Source organism: Mycteria americana, chromosome 17 (genome assembly GCF_035582795.1).
Source record: "Mycteria americana isolate JAX WOST 10 ecotype Jacksonville Zoo and Gardens chromosome 17, USCA_MyAme_1.0, whole genome shotgun sequence".
NCBI lineage: Eukaryota > Metazoa > Chordata > Aves > Ciconiiformes > Ciconiidae > Mycteria > Mycteria americana.
In genome coordinates, this window is record NC_134381.1 from 3,434,473 (window position 1) to 3,452,918 (window position 18,446).

The following is an 18,446-nucleotide window of genomic DNA, read 5'->3' on the forward strand; positions in this document are numbered from 1 at the left end:
CTCATGGCCTCCCTGAGGAGCCTGCATACAGCCTGCTCGCTTAAACATGGCCTTTACACCCGCACGTGCTTGCACGCCATTTATTTATTTTATTACCGCTGCTTTTTGAGCCGCGTGAACACGCGTGTGTTTCCATCTAGGTGCCGAAGCCTATAAACCATCTTTGGGAGGCAGAGAGGGCCCCGGCCAGGAGAACAGCATGGAGTACATGGAGGTGTCCCTGGATTCCCTGGATCTCCGGGTGAAGGGGATCCTCTCCTCGCCGGCGGGAGGTGAGTGGGGGCCGCCGGGCCGAGCCCCGCCGGGCCGGGCTTCGTTCCGCCGGGCCGGGCCGGGCCGGGCCGGGCCGGGCTTTGTTCCGCCGGGCGCAGCGTGCGGGGCCCCGGCTGCCCCCTGGCGGCGGCGGGCCCGGCCCGGCCGCACAGCGCCCGCCGCCGCCGGGACCCTCGGCGCTGGCCGCGGGATGGGGATGGGGAGCCCGGTGGCTCGGGAGGACGCCCGGCAAGGCGTCCGAGGCGCTGGCCCAGCCCGCCGTGCCCCCCGGCAGCTCCGCTCCCTTCCCTGAAGGGTGCCGGTTTGGCATCTCCTCAGTGCCCCCCAGGATCCTCTTGTCCAGCCCCGGGAAGAGGAGGGACTAGCGCTGGCTCCTGGGTGCTCGCCCCCGGCCGCTGTTCCCAGTGCTGAACTCGCCTCGGGTCCAGCGCCTCCCGGCTGACCCGGATCCGTCCGTCTGCCCCCCGTCGCTCTTTCACTTTCAAAGGTTGTCTGGCTCCTTTCATAGAGGCGCATCAAAGAGCGGGTGGGAGTGTTCACCACCGAGGGAGGGTCAGGATGGACGAGGGATGCTTTCACCAGAGCCTCTGGATGTCAAAAGGATTATGAAAGAGACAGCTCGGAAGGCAAGGAATGAGCTTTGTGATTTGGGGTCCTAGAAAAAGCTCTTAAACCTTTAAGATCTTGACAGGATTTTACATGAAAACTGCAGGGACTTTCTCTCTGCTTGTATGTCTTGAAATATCCCATCCCTTCTCTAGGCTTGGTCTTGCAACTTGTTGGCTAAAGGAAACCCCTTACAAGATGAAAGGGGCTTGTGCTCGGCTGATAGGCTCGTAGCCGTGGGCAGGATGCTGCAGGGGGAGCGCTGCCTTTGCCAGGGCAGCTAAAGAGGAATCTCCCCCAGGAATTAAGTTGATCTTTGAAACTTTCCAGCAAAATAACTCTCCTTTCAAAAGCTTAAAAAATAGCAGCACGCTTCGTTCTCACTGGGACTCAATCCCATAGCAGGCTTAGGTGGGGAAAGCTGGGGACACTTCAGGGTGAACCGGTCCAAAGGCAAATGTTTGAGGGTTTGTTTCTGTAATGAAAACGTTGCAAAGAGGTGTTACGACTGTGTAGGATTAGAATAGGAGTGTAGGACTAAGAGCAACCCCTTTGTCGTTAGGCCAGTGTTTGCAATCATGGGTAACCTAGTGATTGAGTTGAATCCAGAGGAGCCGCAAGAACATTCATGCTGTGCCCCCATACTTGGCAGTGGGCCCCTCAAAAGCCATCATCCACCTTTAAATACGTTTGAAAATGTTCAAAATCTGAGAGAAAGATATGAGGAGAAGGCAAGAACATCTGAGCATCTTGCTACTTTCTTTTCCCTGGTTTGTTCTCTTTCCAAAATAAGTAATTCTTGGTTGGCTGAGACCAAATAGTCCCAGGAATTTTGTTTTCCCATCTGTGTAATAAGCCTCTGCAAATAGAAGTTTGTGCTTTCCTGATCTTCTCTATTTATCACTCCACTAACTATGCAAATCTCCAGCTCCGGGTGGTTTCCTGCGAATTTTCTGGTGCCAGAGCACAGTGTTGTGGGGCAGGTGGGGAGGAGAGACAGGCTGATAAAAATCTGTACCTCATCATTGCTTTTCCTTGTTGAGGTTTTCTCAGAGTAAAATGTTCTTAACTTACTATTCTCGATTTCAGCACAGTCATCTGTAGTGTGGCTGGACTTAGAAAAGTACAGGATGCTTTTGCAAACCCCAGCTGGTGTAAGAAAAGGGTCTTTTTTACAGGATTTAGATAATGCCTTGAAAGCATTTCAGGACATGGAATGGGAAGATGCCACAGGACGTGGGTGGTGTTGATGGACTGCATCCTTTCTTCTGGAAGAGAATTTCAGAGTTGATTTACTGCTCTTCTGTGCTCCAGGTCTTTCCAATGGTCCTGAATCAATGGAAGTAGATGGTCTGCAGGAAGTCCCCCTCTGTAGCTGTCGGATGGAAACCCCCAAAAGCAGAGAGATCACCACGCTAGCCAACAACCAGTGCATGGCCACGGAGAGTGTGGATAACGAGGTAGGAGCCTGTCTTTCAGCTTCTCGCAGACTTTTCTGCGGAGGACAAAGACACGAAGAATAAAATGCTGTGCTGGGAACACGTGTCGGGTCATACAGGGGCTCTGCAGCCTGCAAGACTGGGAGCGCACTGGTGTGCGGGAACGGCAGGGCAAACATCTCACTCGCTAAGCTGAGGGCTCCAGCACTCTGCGCGTATCACAGTTGGGTTGAAGCCGCTCGAAAGGGAGGAGGTGGCAGTTAGAGAGGCACTGGGTGGATCTCTCCTGCTTGTCCTGGCCTGTGCGGCTGGATCAAGTTGATGTAACAGACACACTTCAGGCCAAGTGGGCTAAAATACATTAGCATGCATCAAAGTGAGAAAATCCGATCAGAGGAAGCTTGGAGCTGGTTTCCCTTAACTACGAAGGAGCTGATGCAAACCTTTCCGTAGCCAGTTCTTGAGTTTCGGGAACTTGGCATGCCCTCCGCTGTCTCAGTCTGCCCCAGCCTTCCTCTCTCCTCCTCCCCCAAGAGGCTTCTGTTAGAAAGCTTCCTATGTCCTGGCAACCCTGCGCAGGCTCCAGGTCTGGCTGACTGAAAATGATTGCACTGAATGCCTTTCAGTCGATCACAGCTGGGCTAGTTGGGCTCTACTGGTTCCAGAAGTGTGGAAGTAAGTGGCAGAAGTGACTCCCTCCCAGAGTCTGGCAAGTGAGACTGCAGGACAGGAACACACTTGCTAGAACCTCCTTTTACTGGGAGGCACGTGGGTTTCTTTTAAGCTTCAGCTGAGCCACAGTCACACTGTAGCACTCTGGTACTTGCTGGTAGTAGGACAAGGAGTGAGAATATCCCTAGCTCTCCTGTAGGATCCCAGGAGAAGCGTGGATGGAAGGAGAAAGGGATAATCAGGTTTGCAGTCCAGCTCTGCTTCTGTTAGTATGTGCTGGTACCTATAGAGAAAGGAATTTCAAAAGCATGGCAAAACTGATTCATTGAAGAGAATGCCCTGGAGACTTACAGGAGAGAGGAGGACCCCAGGGTTTCCAAATAAACAAAAGGTATAGGAAGAGTTCCTTCCCGTGTATATGGTGGTTTGACAGTTCTGTCCCTGCATGAATTGGAGAGAAATCGAATAGCAAAGGCCATGCTTTATGTCAGGTTCTTTTTCATGATGGGATAAGTGACTCATAGATGTTACAAGGATATTATATGTGTGAATAGTGGACTCTCCAGACTGTCATGTCCTTGGAGAATGTTATAAATAGTTATGAGCACCCTGCTGCACTCTCTAATGGTTGGAAAATAGCAATTAATAATTTTGTACTTTTTTAGAGTTTCTAACAAATAATGTAGTATGACATAATAATGCAGGGACTTTCTCACATGGACAGGGCAGCTTTTCATGTGTTAATCAGATTTCCTCAGCTCATAAGTAAAAATCAATGGAAGGGTCCTCTCCTGCCACCCCTGCAGCCCCTGGGGTCTGTGGGGTAACGGTGATCAGTCTCGCCAAGGTGTCACAACCACAGGTAGGCTTTGCAGCTGGAATTTGGGCAAGTTGAATCAGAGATGCTAGGGGTAAGCGATGAGCCTAGGTTAAAATCCATTCTCTTTTTCTGTAGGGGTGTTGATTCTGCAGGAGAAATGGAGTTTAAAACAATTAGAGAGAAAGTCTAGTTTTGTTGAGGAAAAAGCAGCAAATCAAACCTCAGCTAGACCAGAGGGACAGTCTGTTGGTGATGAGCAGGCACCGTGTTCCTGACTGACTCCTCTGCTCATGGTGGCAGCGCACAGTAAACCATGCACAGATTCCGGTAGGGACGTTTCCTTGTAGCAGCCTTTCACGTTTATATTTCTAGTTTATAAATGTCCTTTGCCAAGCATCTGGGGAAAGCAAGGTTATTATCAAGAGGAACTTACAGAACCCAGCGTTGCGTCATGCTGGCAGGTGGCAACTGGGATGTGAAAATGTCGTAGATGTATGAATGGGGGCAGCAGAAGGAAGTGCTGATCCTTCTGACGCAGCAGAACGAGTAACACTGATTAGGAAAAGTGAACCCCAATTATGGAGCCTGCTGTCATTAACAGGACAAGGTGGTGCACGAGAAGACAGCTTTTTAAGCCCAGAGCCATACATTGGTGAAATCCTTCAGAAAACATGCTCAAAATGTGACTGTAGTTGAGCTCTCATGAAAGCCTGGCTATTCATCCCTGTGGTCTGGGCAGGGGCCAGTGCTGGAACCAGTACAGACGATAACTTTGCTGGCAACGAAGAGCAATTATTTTTCCCTTTATCTTCCTGTGACTTATACTTTTGAACAGTAACAAGATTTAGTGCGTATGGTCTTGTTCTCTTGGTCACTGACACCCGCTTTTCCTGGCACAAGGAGAGCGTATGTTGTGTGAGTCAGGCCCATGGGACTGCCCCTTCTGCGGCTGCTTGGCTGTTGCGTATTTCTAGTTACGATTTTTTTTTCTTGCAAGGAACAAACGACTCAGGGTCCACATGCATGTTAGTTAGTAAATGATGCATTTCTTCCTGTGAGAGCAGCTTTCACAGCTTCCTGCTTCACTGCTAATGCTATCTGGCACACATCTGAATTACTGTGAAAAAGCCAGGGCTCATCAAGGCAGTGTGCAAAATCTTCCTCCGCACAAGCACAGAGAGTGTTTTGGTCTCCAGTAATTTCATTTCCTTTAATTTCTCCTGTTCCAGCTGGGCCGATGCACAAACAGTGTGGTTAAGTATGAACTGATGCGCCCGTCTAACAAAGTCCAGCTTTTGGTGCTGTGTGAGGACCATAGAGGGAGGATGGTGAAACACCAGTGTTGCCCTGGCTGTGGATACTTTTGCACTGCAGTAAGTCCGTGCTCTCAATCTAGGGAAGGGGGTACCTGTCGCAGTAGCTGGAAGAGCTGAAGGTGGAGATGGTACCTAAAGGGGTTTACTGACTTCCTGGCATCAGCTCCAGCTCGTTCCACAGCACATCAGGTGGTGTTTTCAACAGGAATGTGTGTGAGGGTAGCTGCAATTGTCACCTTTATCTTCCTGGAGACTCCAAGGGGTGTTACTGAAGGGTGTTCACTGGGATTTCACACGGTGGAAGTCTTGCCTTAGGAATTTCTTTGGAACAAGGGGTTTTTTTTTTTCTTTCTCTATACAGATCAATCACATCAAACATTGTATTAGCTTGGTTTGTAAATGAGTTTGTGTACACAAGGGTGGTTCTGTCCCCCTGCCTGCTCATGAGGGTTTAGACGGGGAACCTGAGTGATGGCACTGGAACAAGGCAGTATTTGAGATCTCCTGCTGCTTCTTCCACCTCTGCTACCGAGGCTTTTAATAGCATTGGTCCAGTCCTTTAAGTTGTCAGCGTCCTAGTTTCCCTGTTGGTAAAGCTAAAAAACACCAATTGAGGGCCTCATGGGGTGATGGGGAGGCTTAATTGTCTGATGCTAGTGTTCTTCAAGATGACTCAATGAAAGATGCTACAGTAGTCTCAAGCATTATTGTAACTATAATAAATGGAGCCATCCTGGGTTTTCATGCTGAGTCAAAGATCATTTAAAAGATAAAATCCTCAAAACCCTTAAAGGCATTTTGCAAAGCTGAAACAGACTTAATTAGATTGCTTGGGAGGACCGTGAATTCAGGAGAAGAGTAGCTTTTAACTAGCCTTTCCTTACATGCTCTTATGTCTCTGAGTGACATGTCATAGTTCACACAGGGGAATCTGGGAGTGTTTGTCTGTGCCATCCATCACTAATAACACAGAGCACAGTAGGGCTTCAGGTAGCACTCATATCACAGGGCAGTGAATTCTGGGGTACCTTCAGTTCAGTTCAGCGGACTTTGCTGGAAAGGGAAAATAACTTTAAGAAAAGTTGCCCAAGGTTGTTGAATGAGCAGTCAGCCACATTATTGGGGTTAAACAGCACACAGGGCTGGTCCAAGCAGAGAATTCGCATGCTTTAGGTTACATTTGGGTTAACAGCTGATTTAATTATATTCATGTAGGTCCTTGAATGGTTTGTGCGCAGCTTTGTTAGGTAGTTTTAACGCTGGCTCAGCACTCAGGTCTGAAGTTTTCTTTTCCAGTTTTGGGGGTGTCCTTACAGTACACTGGCACTTCTAGAAACTTAAGCAAGAACTTCAAGCGTTAGAGGAAAGAGCTGGAAAATGGGACTTCTTGGTTCTGTTTCCCAAGTGCAATTAAAAAAACTTGCTTTGCAGTCCCTAACCGAGTGAGTTTTTTCCCCATTACCTTGGTTTTGTTCTCTTCTAAAGAAGTGGCAGTGCTTGCTTACTGTATTGGAAGCGCCAGGGACAAGAGTGGTGATGAATGAAGTATTTAAGAGATCTGCGGATGAAGCATGTAGAACGGGTAAGGCACATAGTGACCAAGGTGTGAATTTATTCTCTGTGGTTTTTTTAGGGCACTTTCATGGAGTGTCAGCCGGAGAGCAGCATCTCCCACCGTTTCCACAAGAACTGTGCCTCCCAGGTCAACGACATGAGCTACTGCCCACACTGCGGGGAAGAGGCCTCCAAGGCAAAGGAGGTGACAATAGCAAAAGCAGACACAACCTCAACGGTGTCGCTGACGTACGAGCAGCAGAAACCAGCAGCTGTGGAGGGAAGGGCTGACACCACGACGGGGAGGTGAGCTTGGGAGCACGTGGTGATCTCAGACCTTGCGCCAGACCGTGCTTTGCATTTGAACGCTTGTGCTCCTCCTGATGGAGCAAAGTGCTTTCTGGTCCTGCTCTGACAAGCCAAACTCTGCTGCAGGAATCTGCAAATGTGTTTTGTGTTGCTCGCTGTGTTGGAGAAGAGCATGGCAGCCACAGGGTCAGCTGGGGTGGAGGCTATGAAGATAGGAGGGGTTTAGGAGTTAAAGCTATTCCTTCCATTATTGTTAGGAATGGAATAATAGTGGAACGAGTTGATGTTGCCAGGTCTGCTAAGTGACAGGGAAATTCATGCAGTACCTAGCTGTAGCTCTTCATTTGCACCAATGGATGCACTAATTTGCACAAGCATGAAAATGCAGAGAAAAACACAAATCAAGCCGTCCCTGCCTTGAACAGTGCTCCAACTTCCCGTCCGATCTGATCTTGTTCTGGTGGCTTTTATGACTTGCCTCATGTTCCTAGGTTTCCTGTAGCACAGAGTACATCAAAATGTAATCATAGGGCAGTGCAACTCCTTTTTGGGGCACATTCTTACCGAAAAGGCTGTAAAATGTATTGGCTTGTGTTTCGATTTCACTCACACTTATCGGTATTTAAAATCCATTCCCTTTCCTTCTTTGGCATAAGAGACACGCTGTGGTGTATTTTTAATGGTTGTGCTTTGGCTGTCTCTCATTTTTTCTCCTCAGTGGCACTGGGATGCGGTTGTCAGAGGAAGACAAGCCAGAAAGTTCGGCTGCTGAGGGGTTTGACATGGCTGGGTCTTCAGTTTTTCCAAAGCCTACTACTAGCCTGACCCAGGGACCAGTTAAAGAAACTCTGGAAAGTGCCCTGATTGCCCTGGACTCCGAAAAGTAAGACGACGACTGCTGGGTCTCTTCAGTTCCCAGCAAAGTTGCTTAAACTAGAGAAAACTGAGATTTAGCTTCTTTAGATTTTGGCCCCACTCAGACCTTTTTTGTTGACTTCAGTTGTCACCTCCAACAGATTACTGATTCAAGAGAACAGTTATAGCTCTAAATGTCTTACTGATTTGTCTGGAGGATTTAGTTTTTCACTGGCCCTCCAACCGCAGCTGTAACTACTAGGAGTTCCCGTTTACAGTAGTAAGACCCAGAATTTGTTGATGAGCGGCACTGGATAGATACGGCCCTCATTAGAACAAGGCTTTCTGTGGTTGGAGCTGGAAGTTTTAAGACCGCCTTCTGGAGACTTGTTGTTCTTGTGTTTTGCTGGCACTCTGGAGCTGTCCCACAGGAACAGACTTTGTCATGCCTATGGGGTAGCAGTGGGGTGGGGTGAAATGCCAGCAGTGTTCTTCAGTGAGTATTAATTATGCCTCTTTTCCCCACTACCGCAGACCCAAGAAGTTACGGTTCCATCCAAAGCAGTTGTACTTCTCTGCGAGGCAAGGAGAGCTGCAAAAAGTCCTGCTTATGCTGGGTAGGTGGCTCCTTCCCAGGACATTGTGTCTGGCAGTACTCCCAGCTCCTGCCAGGCAGCTGCCAGAGTCCAGTTCCCAGCATGGCAGCGTGTCGTATTCCCCACTGCCCCTTGTGAGTGGAGTTGGAGGAGAAAGCCACTTTTGCAAGTGATGTGTCATTGGAAATGGCTTCATCTTTCTGTGAAATGTGGACCTGCTCCCAACTTGTTTCTGCATTTGGGCACAGTTTTATCCAGAGAAGCTGTTTCTGTCCCCACATGACCTACGTGTGATTTTTCCAGTCTGACAGAACTTTTCCTCTCTGCGCAATGGGATAGTTAGGTATTTGCATCCCGTAGAGAGGTAAAGAGATGGGAGTCAGCTTAAGCCGAGACCCATCAGCAAGAGAGCAGAAAGGAAGAGCCCTTCCATACACAGGGTTTGTTTTGGGGGTACGTAGTTGTCTGTCACCAGACAACTTTGAGCTGCTGAGCTTGTTTTTACCAACAAATGTTCCTGAGGAATCTTTCCCTTTGAAGGACACAATATTTCCTTGGGATCATTTCCTTTCCACTCCAGTACTTTGCAGTACATTTTTGGACGCTTTTTGTTCTTTTCATTTATCAGATTCTTCTTTTTTCTTCTAGAAAGTGTTAGCTTCATTGTTCGTGTCTTCAATAGCACAAAAATGTTCTTCATTGATATTTAACTACAGCCTCATCATATGCATCATGTTATCATGCCCAGACATCTTTGTCTGGCTGTCATCATCATCTGTCAGTCTTTGCACAGCTGTGAGAATCTCTGGCCAGATCCTGAGCTTGTGTTAGTTGGAGAAGCTCCATCCACTTTGTAGCCCTGTGTTTGCAAGGATGCAACGAGGATCGCTAATCTTAATTGCAGTTAATAGTGGTGAGACAAAAAGGCCAGGTAGTACTGACTCCTTGTTGTTTCCAACTTCTGTGTTGCTTTAAACAAAGCAGCATTTTTTTTTCTTTTTATCCTTGTATAGTGTTTCTTGTTTTTGTTGCACTGAGAGATGGTGGATTGTCAGTCTGAGGGAGATGGCCTATGTAGAAATTGCAATGCCTTAAACGTATTAAATTCCATGGTGTTTCTGAAGCTCTTGGTTTGAGGGCTGTTGCGTATCTAGTGTCCATGGCACTACCCTGAGAGCTTTCTGGCTTGAATGTGTAGTGAGTCATGAGAAGGGCTGAGGATGGGCTGGGAACCCATCCTTTAAAAGCCTTTAGTTGAGACCTGGTTCTCCTGTTACGCTTTTCTCTAATCTGAATTGTGGTTGAAAGCATCTCTACTCTGTTTTTCAGTGGATGGAATTGACCCTAATTTTAAAATGGAGCATCAGAGTAAGAGAACCCCTCTCCATGCTGCTGCCGAGTCTGGCCATGTGGACATCTGCCATATGCTGATTCAGGTCTGTCTCCACTTACGTTCTTCTGTACAAGCAATTTTCTGTGGTTTTTGGTCTCCTGCCCCACACGGCTAAAGCACACTTGGAAATCAGCACTGAACTGTCTCTTCTATAAAAACCTCCTTATTCTCAGGGTTTGCTGAGGGAGGAGTGGTGGAAAGTAGTGTGAGGTCTTGGAGGACATGACTGAAGCTGTCCTAGGCTGTTCTCCAAGCAACCTTCACTGTCCGGGCAACGAGCATGTGAAGCTTCGATGTAGGGCACTGCAGAGCATGTGGGAACCTATATGCCTAAGCACACCCCGCAGAGCAGTGCGCTGCCAGATGCGCCAGCACAGGCTGACTGCGGGTGATCTGCAAGCTGCTGCCAAGTTGCTCTTTGCAACGAAGGCAGGTAGGCTCTGGAGCCTGCAAACTAGCAGACTCTGTCTTCTTTTCTGTTGAAACCTGAGCAGAATTTTCCTCTACAGTGTAAATGTCTCATGTGAAAAGAAGAGAAGGAAAGATGCACGTTTGGCTTATTGTCTGAGTTTTGGATTCTAATTGAGGGAAGATGGTCAAAGACATAGAGGTGCTCTCGTTGAACCCTCTCCAAAATGATGTGAAGAAAAAAGAAGGCTTTAAAAAGTTACAGTTTGTCTTTTTTGTACTGGCACACATCATCTGGAGTTACTGGAAGTATTTTTTTGTTTATCTTGTGTGACAGGGAGACCTTAAAAGGCTTTTGAGAAAGCAGCAATGCCACGTCTTTTGAAAATGAGCCTGCTGGGATGTTGCATTTCAGCATCTGGAGTCAGAGGCTTTCAAAGTGCTGTTTGAAGATGCAGCTATGGGCCTACCCTGCTGCTCTCACTCACTTAAGTTACTGCATGTGAAGACAACGGAATGACTTGTATGAGTAAAAGGAGCAAAATTTGCGAGATACTACAAACAATTTGAATTGAGTATCAGTAGGGTTGGTTTGTTTCCAAAATCCTTCACCTTCCTGTCTCTTCCCTCATGTCTGGCTACTGTGGTAGCACAGTATTTGGCTGGGAATGTCCCCAGCTTGTTAAACTTGAAATGCCTCTTCTCTGGTCTGGTTTAAATAGCTCTAGCTATTTAAAAGTAATCAAAACAAATGCATTCAGTGGGAGGCACCTGGAAGCAACGGGGCTAACTTCTTGTGCCAGGTGAACCTGAGTCAGCGTGTCGCTGCTCTAAACGGGTCTGTGCTTCACGCGTATGTATACACACGTGGCCTGCCAAGAATTGTGCTGTCTCTGAGATTTTCTTTTGGTTTTAAGTATTGGGTGGGTTACTGAGCTAAGCCAAAGAGTTAAAGCAGGCAAGATACATGACATAGTAGTGTTTTGGAGAAGAGCAAGATTTTGGTCCAAGGCACTCCCATGTTGAACTGAGCATACTCTGAGACCTCTGTACAAATGTTACCGTTGACTTCAACAGGAATAGTTAGCCACTCTCCAGGATTTTTTTTTACAGTACCTACCTCCGTTGCAATCAGCAAGTTGTTCCTTCTGCTTGTGACATTGGGAAGAGCTGGTTGTTTTGTTCATTGTGTCTGTAGACATGATAGACGAGGGAAAACAAAGCTGCTGGAAAAAGGAAGAGGCTGATTTTTTCAAACTGTTACACAAACAATATCTGTAAAGTAGCAGTACAAAATGCATTAATAACAAGAGTTATTTAATACTAGCTGTTGGCTTCCTTATGCCTTGGTTACTGGCTGCACAAGGCAGGAGAGAGGGCAGGAAGTGTGTGCTGCTTTCCAAAACAGGTGAAGTTGGACTGCCTTCTTTCCTGTTTTTCTTTCTTTCTCCCCCCCCCTGCTTAATATGGCTAAATTTCAGGCAAAAAGTTGCTACTAGATCTCTGCTCCCGCATCCTTCCTCTGCTAACCAGTAATGATTGTAACTGTCCTTGTATTTGCCTTGGCGTCTTAACAGGCTGGTGCTAATATAGACACCTGCTCTGAAGACCAGAGGACCCCACTGATGGAAGCAGCAGAAAACAACCATCTGGAAACTGTGAAATACCTTATCAAGGCTGGAGCACTAGTAGATCCTAAGGTAGCAGTTTATTCCTTATCTTTTTCTCCTGAAGAAGCCTCTGTCCACCATTTCTTTCTTGATAGGTTTTAAGTCTTGGGTGGAAGTGCACAGGCAGAGGGGAAATGGACTTGCTTCTCTTGGGCGCGAAGGCTTGGCAAGGCTGTGGTTGTCGGTAGTATCGTTTTAATGGTGCAGTGTCCTGGCTGTGAGCAGTTTGGGGCAAGTGCTGCCACTTGCTACCTTACTTTGTGGCACCAAATGTAGCAGGTATTTGATTTTATATGTGGCCACTAAGTATTAGTGTCACAAATCTATTGCAGTGAATTTGGAGTTTGATTTCAGAGTTTCCTTCTCTACAGACTCTAATAATGAGAATTTTGGGGTGACATTTTAAAATGGGCTGGTAATTAGGTGCTTGCCAAACCAGCAAAAATGACAGAGGAAGCTTTGCTTTCCAAAGGACTGCCATGTGGTTTCTTGCAGTCACGCCGCAGTGGCAAAATTGGACCCCATCTTTAAACTCTACCCTTTAATTTAAACAAATACAATAAAATGCAGCTGTCTGTTTGCCTTTAGCATGCTCTGGTTGCTTTGCAATCTTGGAAAATATACAGATCGTTTATTAGTCCCATAAATCAGATGCTATTTGGAGCACAGGAACCCTCCCCACGTGAACTTCTTATTGTTACAACCTGCTGCTGTTGGTGCACTCCCCTGCTATTGCTGGGGAATACAGCAGGGCCAGGATGCTCCTTTTGCGAAGGAGCTGGCAGGGCCAGGAGGATTGCACAAGATATCCAGTGCTACCCACCCCGAGCCTTAAATGGATCCTTGAGAGCCTGATTCTGAGCCAGGGAGGGGGAAAGGACAGGACAGGCACGTGTGGGTTCATGCTGGTCACTGTCCCAAGTGTCTCGGAGCAATCCAGACATCTCTCACCTGAGTTGTTCCTGTGGAAGAGAAAAGAGGGGGTTTTTTGCTTCTAAAGGTAAAGGGAAGGAAAAAAAATCCTGAGCTTGCAAAAGCAAATTGGAAGCCTGAGATCACGTCTGAAGTCTAGACTAGTTATTATGTTAATTAGTTTCTTGCACCAAATTAGTCATTTTTTTGAAAGCAGCAACATTGCCGTTTAAAATCGGCTCCAGCCATTTGGATGAGAAATGCGGACATTAACTGCTGCGGGTGTGTGCCGAGCCTGCCCAGCCCGGCCCTGCAGGACTGCTGGTGGAGGGGGGTGCGGGGTGGGGGCTTCTCAGACCCCAGGGCGAAGCTGCCGATGCTGTTAATAGGACGTAAAAGCCCCACTCAAAACCTGCAGAAACTTTATGTTGAAATATGCCTGCTCTCCGTAGGGTTGAGAAGCTGCACTTGGCTCATGCTCATCTAAGGGGAAAGCTGTGGCATTATTCAGATGTGGCAGGCACTTAAGGGGGTGTAGAAACCCCTTCTTTACCCCAAGAAGCCTACACAGTGTAATCCCTGACCTGAGGCATCCCATCCTTGCTCGGAGGGTTGCTCCCTAGCCCTGTGCCATGCTCGCCACTTGGCTCCATCCGAAAGCTCTCGCCTCCAATGTTGCTTCCAGCTGCTTAGCAGGAAGGAATCATTTTGGGTTTCAGTCTTTCATTTCCTCCTCCTTATTTCCTGGTCTCTGGGCCTTGCTATGTGCTAAGCTCATGGGATATAAATGCCTGATAAAAATCAGGCTCCAGCCACTGAGATCTTTGGTGTAAGTGTGGGAGTGTCTCCTTCATGACTCACAGCCTGTCCATCTCCACCAGACGCTGCATTCTCAGCTCCCAAAGGCATTTTTCCTTTCAACCTTCACGATCGTTTTTTGTCTCCTATCTCAGCAGACGGCTGTGGGCACAATGGGGACTTGGTCTCTCGGGAGGCTCCTAGCCCCTGTGCAGGCTACCCCTTTGCTCTGCTGCCAGGTGCTGGGATAAGGCCTTGTGGTAATAAAACACAGACAAAAACCTGTATAAATGAAGCATTTCAGGTTGAGACAAGATGGTCTGATGTAAAGTGCAAGCTCTGCCTCTGTAAGGGATTTCTGCCTCCCCTTGGCTCTCCAGCACATGGAGAAGAGTTGGAGAGGGTCTACTGGGGAAGGCGAGCATCAGTCTACCAGGGTTTGGGGCTGGTACCTTCCCTAGGCTTTGCAAAGGCGTCTCTTCCCATAGCCTTTGCACTCGCAGCCTCCTCCTCTGCACGGATTGCACCTCTCAGCTTTATGTCAAGCTCCCTCTGCTCCATGCTGGCATTGGTTGCTGCTGCTCTCTCCCCTTCTGGCAGCGGGCCGAGGGCTTTTGGAGTCCTCTGCTCCGTCCATGGACTTCTCTGCTGTTCCTAAGCATCAGTGGTGTCATTCAGACATGGGAAATGCTGGGAAGGGATGTCCCCTGAGCGCTTGTTCTGTGGTTGTGTCCAGGATGCGGAGGGCTCCACGTGTCTGCACTTGGCTGCCAAGAAAGGGCACTACGACGTTGTTCAGTACCTCCTCTCCAACGGGAAGATGGATGTCAACTGCCAGGTGAGGCCTTTCTGCGAGGGGCAGAAGCTGCTTTTCTCAGGTCAGGGACCCAAGTCTTGGCAGCGTGCTGTCTGCGCAGTGGTTACTCAAATACAGTCCTGCTGCTGGAAGACATTATAGGATGACAGTGCCGTGGGCATCCCTGTCTGCCAGAGAAGGCGATCCCCTCCACTGACCTCATGGAAACTTTCCTTCCATCTGCCTTGATTTGCAGTTTCTCCTTGACCCTGCATTTGCTGGTGGAGCCTGTTGCTCAAGGGTGTCCCTGTGCTCCTCCTAGCAGGGGGGGGTGGGATCACGAACATGCCGTGGGATGGGTTGAGCCTGGCACTTGCCGTCGCAGAGCTTATCTGTTGCCGTGGGGCGAGGCAGCGCTGCATCAGAGTTCCTTGTTCTGGGGGAAGGCCAGCTCCCCCAGGCTGCTCAGGGATCTTTCTAAGAGCTTTTACATAAGCTGCATGTTCGTTGTGCCGTTTGGACAGTCAGCTGTATTTGAACGCCCTGGAGATCCATTGCCAGTGTGCTGAGCTGCAAATAAACTCCAGCCTGCTGAGGCATGTTGGTTCGAATCACGCTTGGCTCTGCAGGACCCTGAGGGACCTCTCCCTGCAGCAGCGTAGACTGAAGGAGAGTGATGAGACAGACGTGGGGAGGGAAGGGGTCTGTGGCTCCTAGGCAAGGTGCACCCTGCCGTGGCTGCCAAGGGGCTTGTGAAGCCAGCAGGAGACCATCTTGCCCGTTCCGCGTGTCTCACCCTTTCCTTTCCCTCCCCAGGACGATGGAGGCTGGACGCCGATGATCTGGGCCACTGAGTACAAGCATATCGAGCTGGTGAAGCTGCTGCTTGCAAAGGGGTCAGACATCAACATCCGTGACAATGTGAGGTTCTTTCTGGAATCCGTTTCAGAAATCAGCCACAACCTCCGTTTAAAAACCAAACAAGCCCAAGGAGGCAGATTTTGGGCTCAGTGCAGGGAGGTGCGGTGGTCCCTTGCCACAAGTGGTTTGGGGCAGTGTCTGGTGGGGGAGTATTCTGGGAAGAAGTTTACGATCTGGCAAGAAGTTCTTTTCCTCCAGCTCTTCTAACATAGCCCATAAGGATGCTGTATGTCACACCGCAGGCTGTAGTCAGCTCTGTGCCTCGCTGCTCCTAATCCACCTGGGTCTGTGTCATGGTTTAACCCCCGTCAGCAACTAAACACCACCAGCTGCTCGCTCACCTGCCCCCCCCCTCCGGTGGGATGGGGGAGAGAATCGGAAAAAAGTAAAACCCGTGGGTTGAGATAAAGACAGTTTAATAGGAGAACAGAGGAAGAGAAAATAATAATGATGATAAAAGAATGTGCAAAACAAGTGATGCACAATGCAATTGCTCACCACCCACTGACCGATGCCCAGCCCGTCCCCGAGCAGCAATCGCTGCTCCCCGGCCAACCCCCCTGGTTTGTATACTGCCCATGACGCCATACGGTATAGAATAGCCCTTTGGTCAGCTGGGGTCAGCTGTCCCAGCTGTGCCCCCTCCAGCTTCTTGTGCACCTGGCAGAGCATGGGAAGCTGAAAAGTCCTTGACCAGTGTAAGCACTGCTTAGCAACAACCAGATCAACACATTATTCTCATACTAAATCCAAAACACAGAACTATACCGGCTACTAGGAAGAAAATTCACTCTATCCCAGCCAAAACCAGGACAGTCTGCCATGCTGCCACTTGGACGCTGCACTAGACAGATCCCCCTTCAGTCCAGACTTACCAGCTCCACGCTGGTCACGGGCCAGTGTGCGTTGGGCATGGGTTAGGGGCATCCTGCATGCCTTTTGGGGGGCACAAGCTTGTACTGATGTTTTCCAGATGGATCAGGCAGACGCTCTGCCAGCAAGTATTGCAAGCCTGGCTTCTCCTAGGCATAACAGGCATGAAGCCACCAATGCAGACAGAGCGTGCCCAGGCTCGCGGCTCAGCATGCTGGAGCTGGCTCTTGGTCTGCTCTTCACCTCCATAAATCCTACTGAAGTGGGACGCAGTCTGTACTGGAGGGAGTCTGACTCCAGGTGGAGTCCCTGGGAGCTCCGTGGGCCCGGCAGCGCTGCGGGTCAGGCTGTGCCAGCCGGTTTCATGGGGATTTTCAAGTAAACAGAAGATAACAAGGGAGGTGACTGGGGAAAAAAGGAGAGAGCATCCAGGCTTCTGTTCAGGAGGCTCATTATATCAGCACTGCTCCTCTTTTTTCTTCCTAGTGTTTTTCTCATTTTTTCCTTTCTGCCTCTGAGAATATTGAAACCCCAGAAGTACCTGCAAGGCAAGCTTGGGTGTAAACTGGGGTGTGCTGAGCTATTCCAGGCTTTGGGCTGTAGATGTGAGATAGTTTGATAAACGAGAGGTAACTGGCTTCGCTGCTTTCTGCACAGAGTCGTTACAGCAAAGTACCTACCCCGCCATCAGTTCACCCTCTAGCATACCTCATGGCAGTGGATTTTCTTGTCCAAGGCTTCTAGTGCTTTTCTGACTCCAGGGGATATAAGCAACTGGTTTGTATTTGTCTCCCTAAATGCCTCATTTTGTGTCCTGGGTGCTAGCAGGGGTAGGTGGTGTGGGCTTGTCTTGTGGGCTCAGAAAGGCTCCAGCTGTTCCCGAGTGTTGCGTTAAAAGGTTAAAGTAATCTGGCAGATGCCCAGTTGTTATAAGTCCGGTCGCGTTCAGTGTACTGAACTATCATGACGCACAAATAATGCGATACACCTTCAGTCTACTCGCGTTCCATGAACTACCATGGCCACACTTAAAGAGTCTGGTTGCGTTCAATGAGAACTATCACAGCTAGATTAATGAAGAGTGCGGTTTATTAGAGCAACAGATACACGCGTTCTTTTGGATTACCAGTGATAAATTCACTGTCTGCAAAGCACGTGCAAATACCAAGAGTAGGAGTAACACTGCCGGCTACAAATGCGTTAAAAGATATAAAGCGACTGTAGAGAGGTTCCTAAGTTTCCCGGGGAGGCACTTGGTATAACCAAGTGTTCGAATCTTACCCAAAGGCGTCCTGATGGGGGGGAAGAGAGGCTCAGCCCGGCAACTGATCCCAGAAGTCAGAGTGGTATGCGATGGTATCTTCCCTAACATTCTCTCTCTGCTAAGGTATTTTATAATATTTTTTACCTTTCAGGTGGAGCTTGAGTGACTCTAGTCATACATACCTTTGTTAGGATTGGTGTAAAATTTTCTCGCTTTGCTTTTAAAGGTATAAAGTAGAAAAATTCAAAGTGCAAGCTCAGTGAGGGGTGGTCACACCTTGGAGGCGGGTAGCTTTTGGGATGGAGGTGTGTTTTGGTATTATAATGATGTTATAATGAGCAAAGTTCACCAAAGGACAGCATTTTGTCAAAAACATGACAGGCTGTTAGCCCAGGGTAGCAAGTATGCAGCTTACCGGTTCCGTGGTACCTCCAAGTTCCCGTATAATCGCAGAGCCTGGCCGCGGTGCCTCCACACCGCTCCACCCTCCGGGCAGTGCCTCTTAGAGCCAACACACCGAGTTCCCCTGGCGTTGCCGACATCTAAGGTTGCAGGCCTAGGGAACTTCCATGGAATGGATTCCTTGCATGTCAGCCGCACTCCACCCTGCAAGCTTCTTCAGTCCTGTGCCTTACTTAAAAGTGTGAATATAAGTTTAATTTCTAAGTCACCTCTAGCAATTATTCCACACCGAGGAGTCGCTGTCCCCCGTCTGAAAGCCCCTTCTTGGTAGGAGCCTCTATTTCCTTGGTAGCTTAGATAGTTACCAGGCAGGTCCGAATCCGATACTGTTCCTAAAAGCAAAAGTCAAGGTGAGAGAGGGGGCTTTTTGGGTTGTTGCATTGCTTCAGAGCCCTAGCGCTGACTCTGAACAAAAATGACTTCTTTGATCTGTCATAGAAGCCGTTTGGCTACCGTTTACAAGATCACACATTAAACGATGAAAATCAAATCAGCTCAGTTAACAATTT

General features: G+C 48.6%; 1 protein-coding gene across 15 annotated transcripts in view; it reads left to right on the forward strand.

The window, feature by feature from the left end:
- EHMT1 (euchromatic histone lysine methyltransferase 1) overlaps positions 1–18,446 on the forward strand; it is a 124,225-nt gene that overhangs the window by 89,060 nt on the left and 16,719 nt on the right. For 11 of the 15 annotated variants that reach the window (XM_075520075.1, XM_075520070.1, XM_075520072.1 and 8 more), the window contains 10 exons: positions 141–272; positions 2,194–2,339; positions 5,040–5,183; positions 6,760–6,986; positions 7,708–7,872; positions 8,379–8,461; positions 9,770–9,876; positions 11,819–11,941; positions 14,358–14,459; positions 15,234–15,338. In XM_075520075.1, coding sequence (XP_075376190.1) covers positions 141–272; positions 2,194–2,339; positions 5,040–5,183; positions 6,760–6,986; positions 7,708–7,872; positions 8,379–8,461; positions 9,770–9,876; positions 11,819–11,941; positions 14,358–14,459; positions 15,234–15,338 — 1,334 coding nt within the window. The remainder of the gene's footprint in view (positions 1–140; positions 273–2,193; positions 2,340–5,039; positions 5,184–6,759; positions 6,987–7,707; positions 7,873–8,378; positions 8,462–9,769; positions 9,877–11,818; positions 11,942–14,357; positions 14,460–15,233; positions 15,339–18,446) is intronic. The other 4 variants (XM_075520074.1, XM_075520077.1, XM_075520073.1 and 1 more) reach the window with 2 other exon arrangements.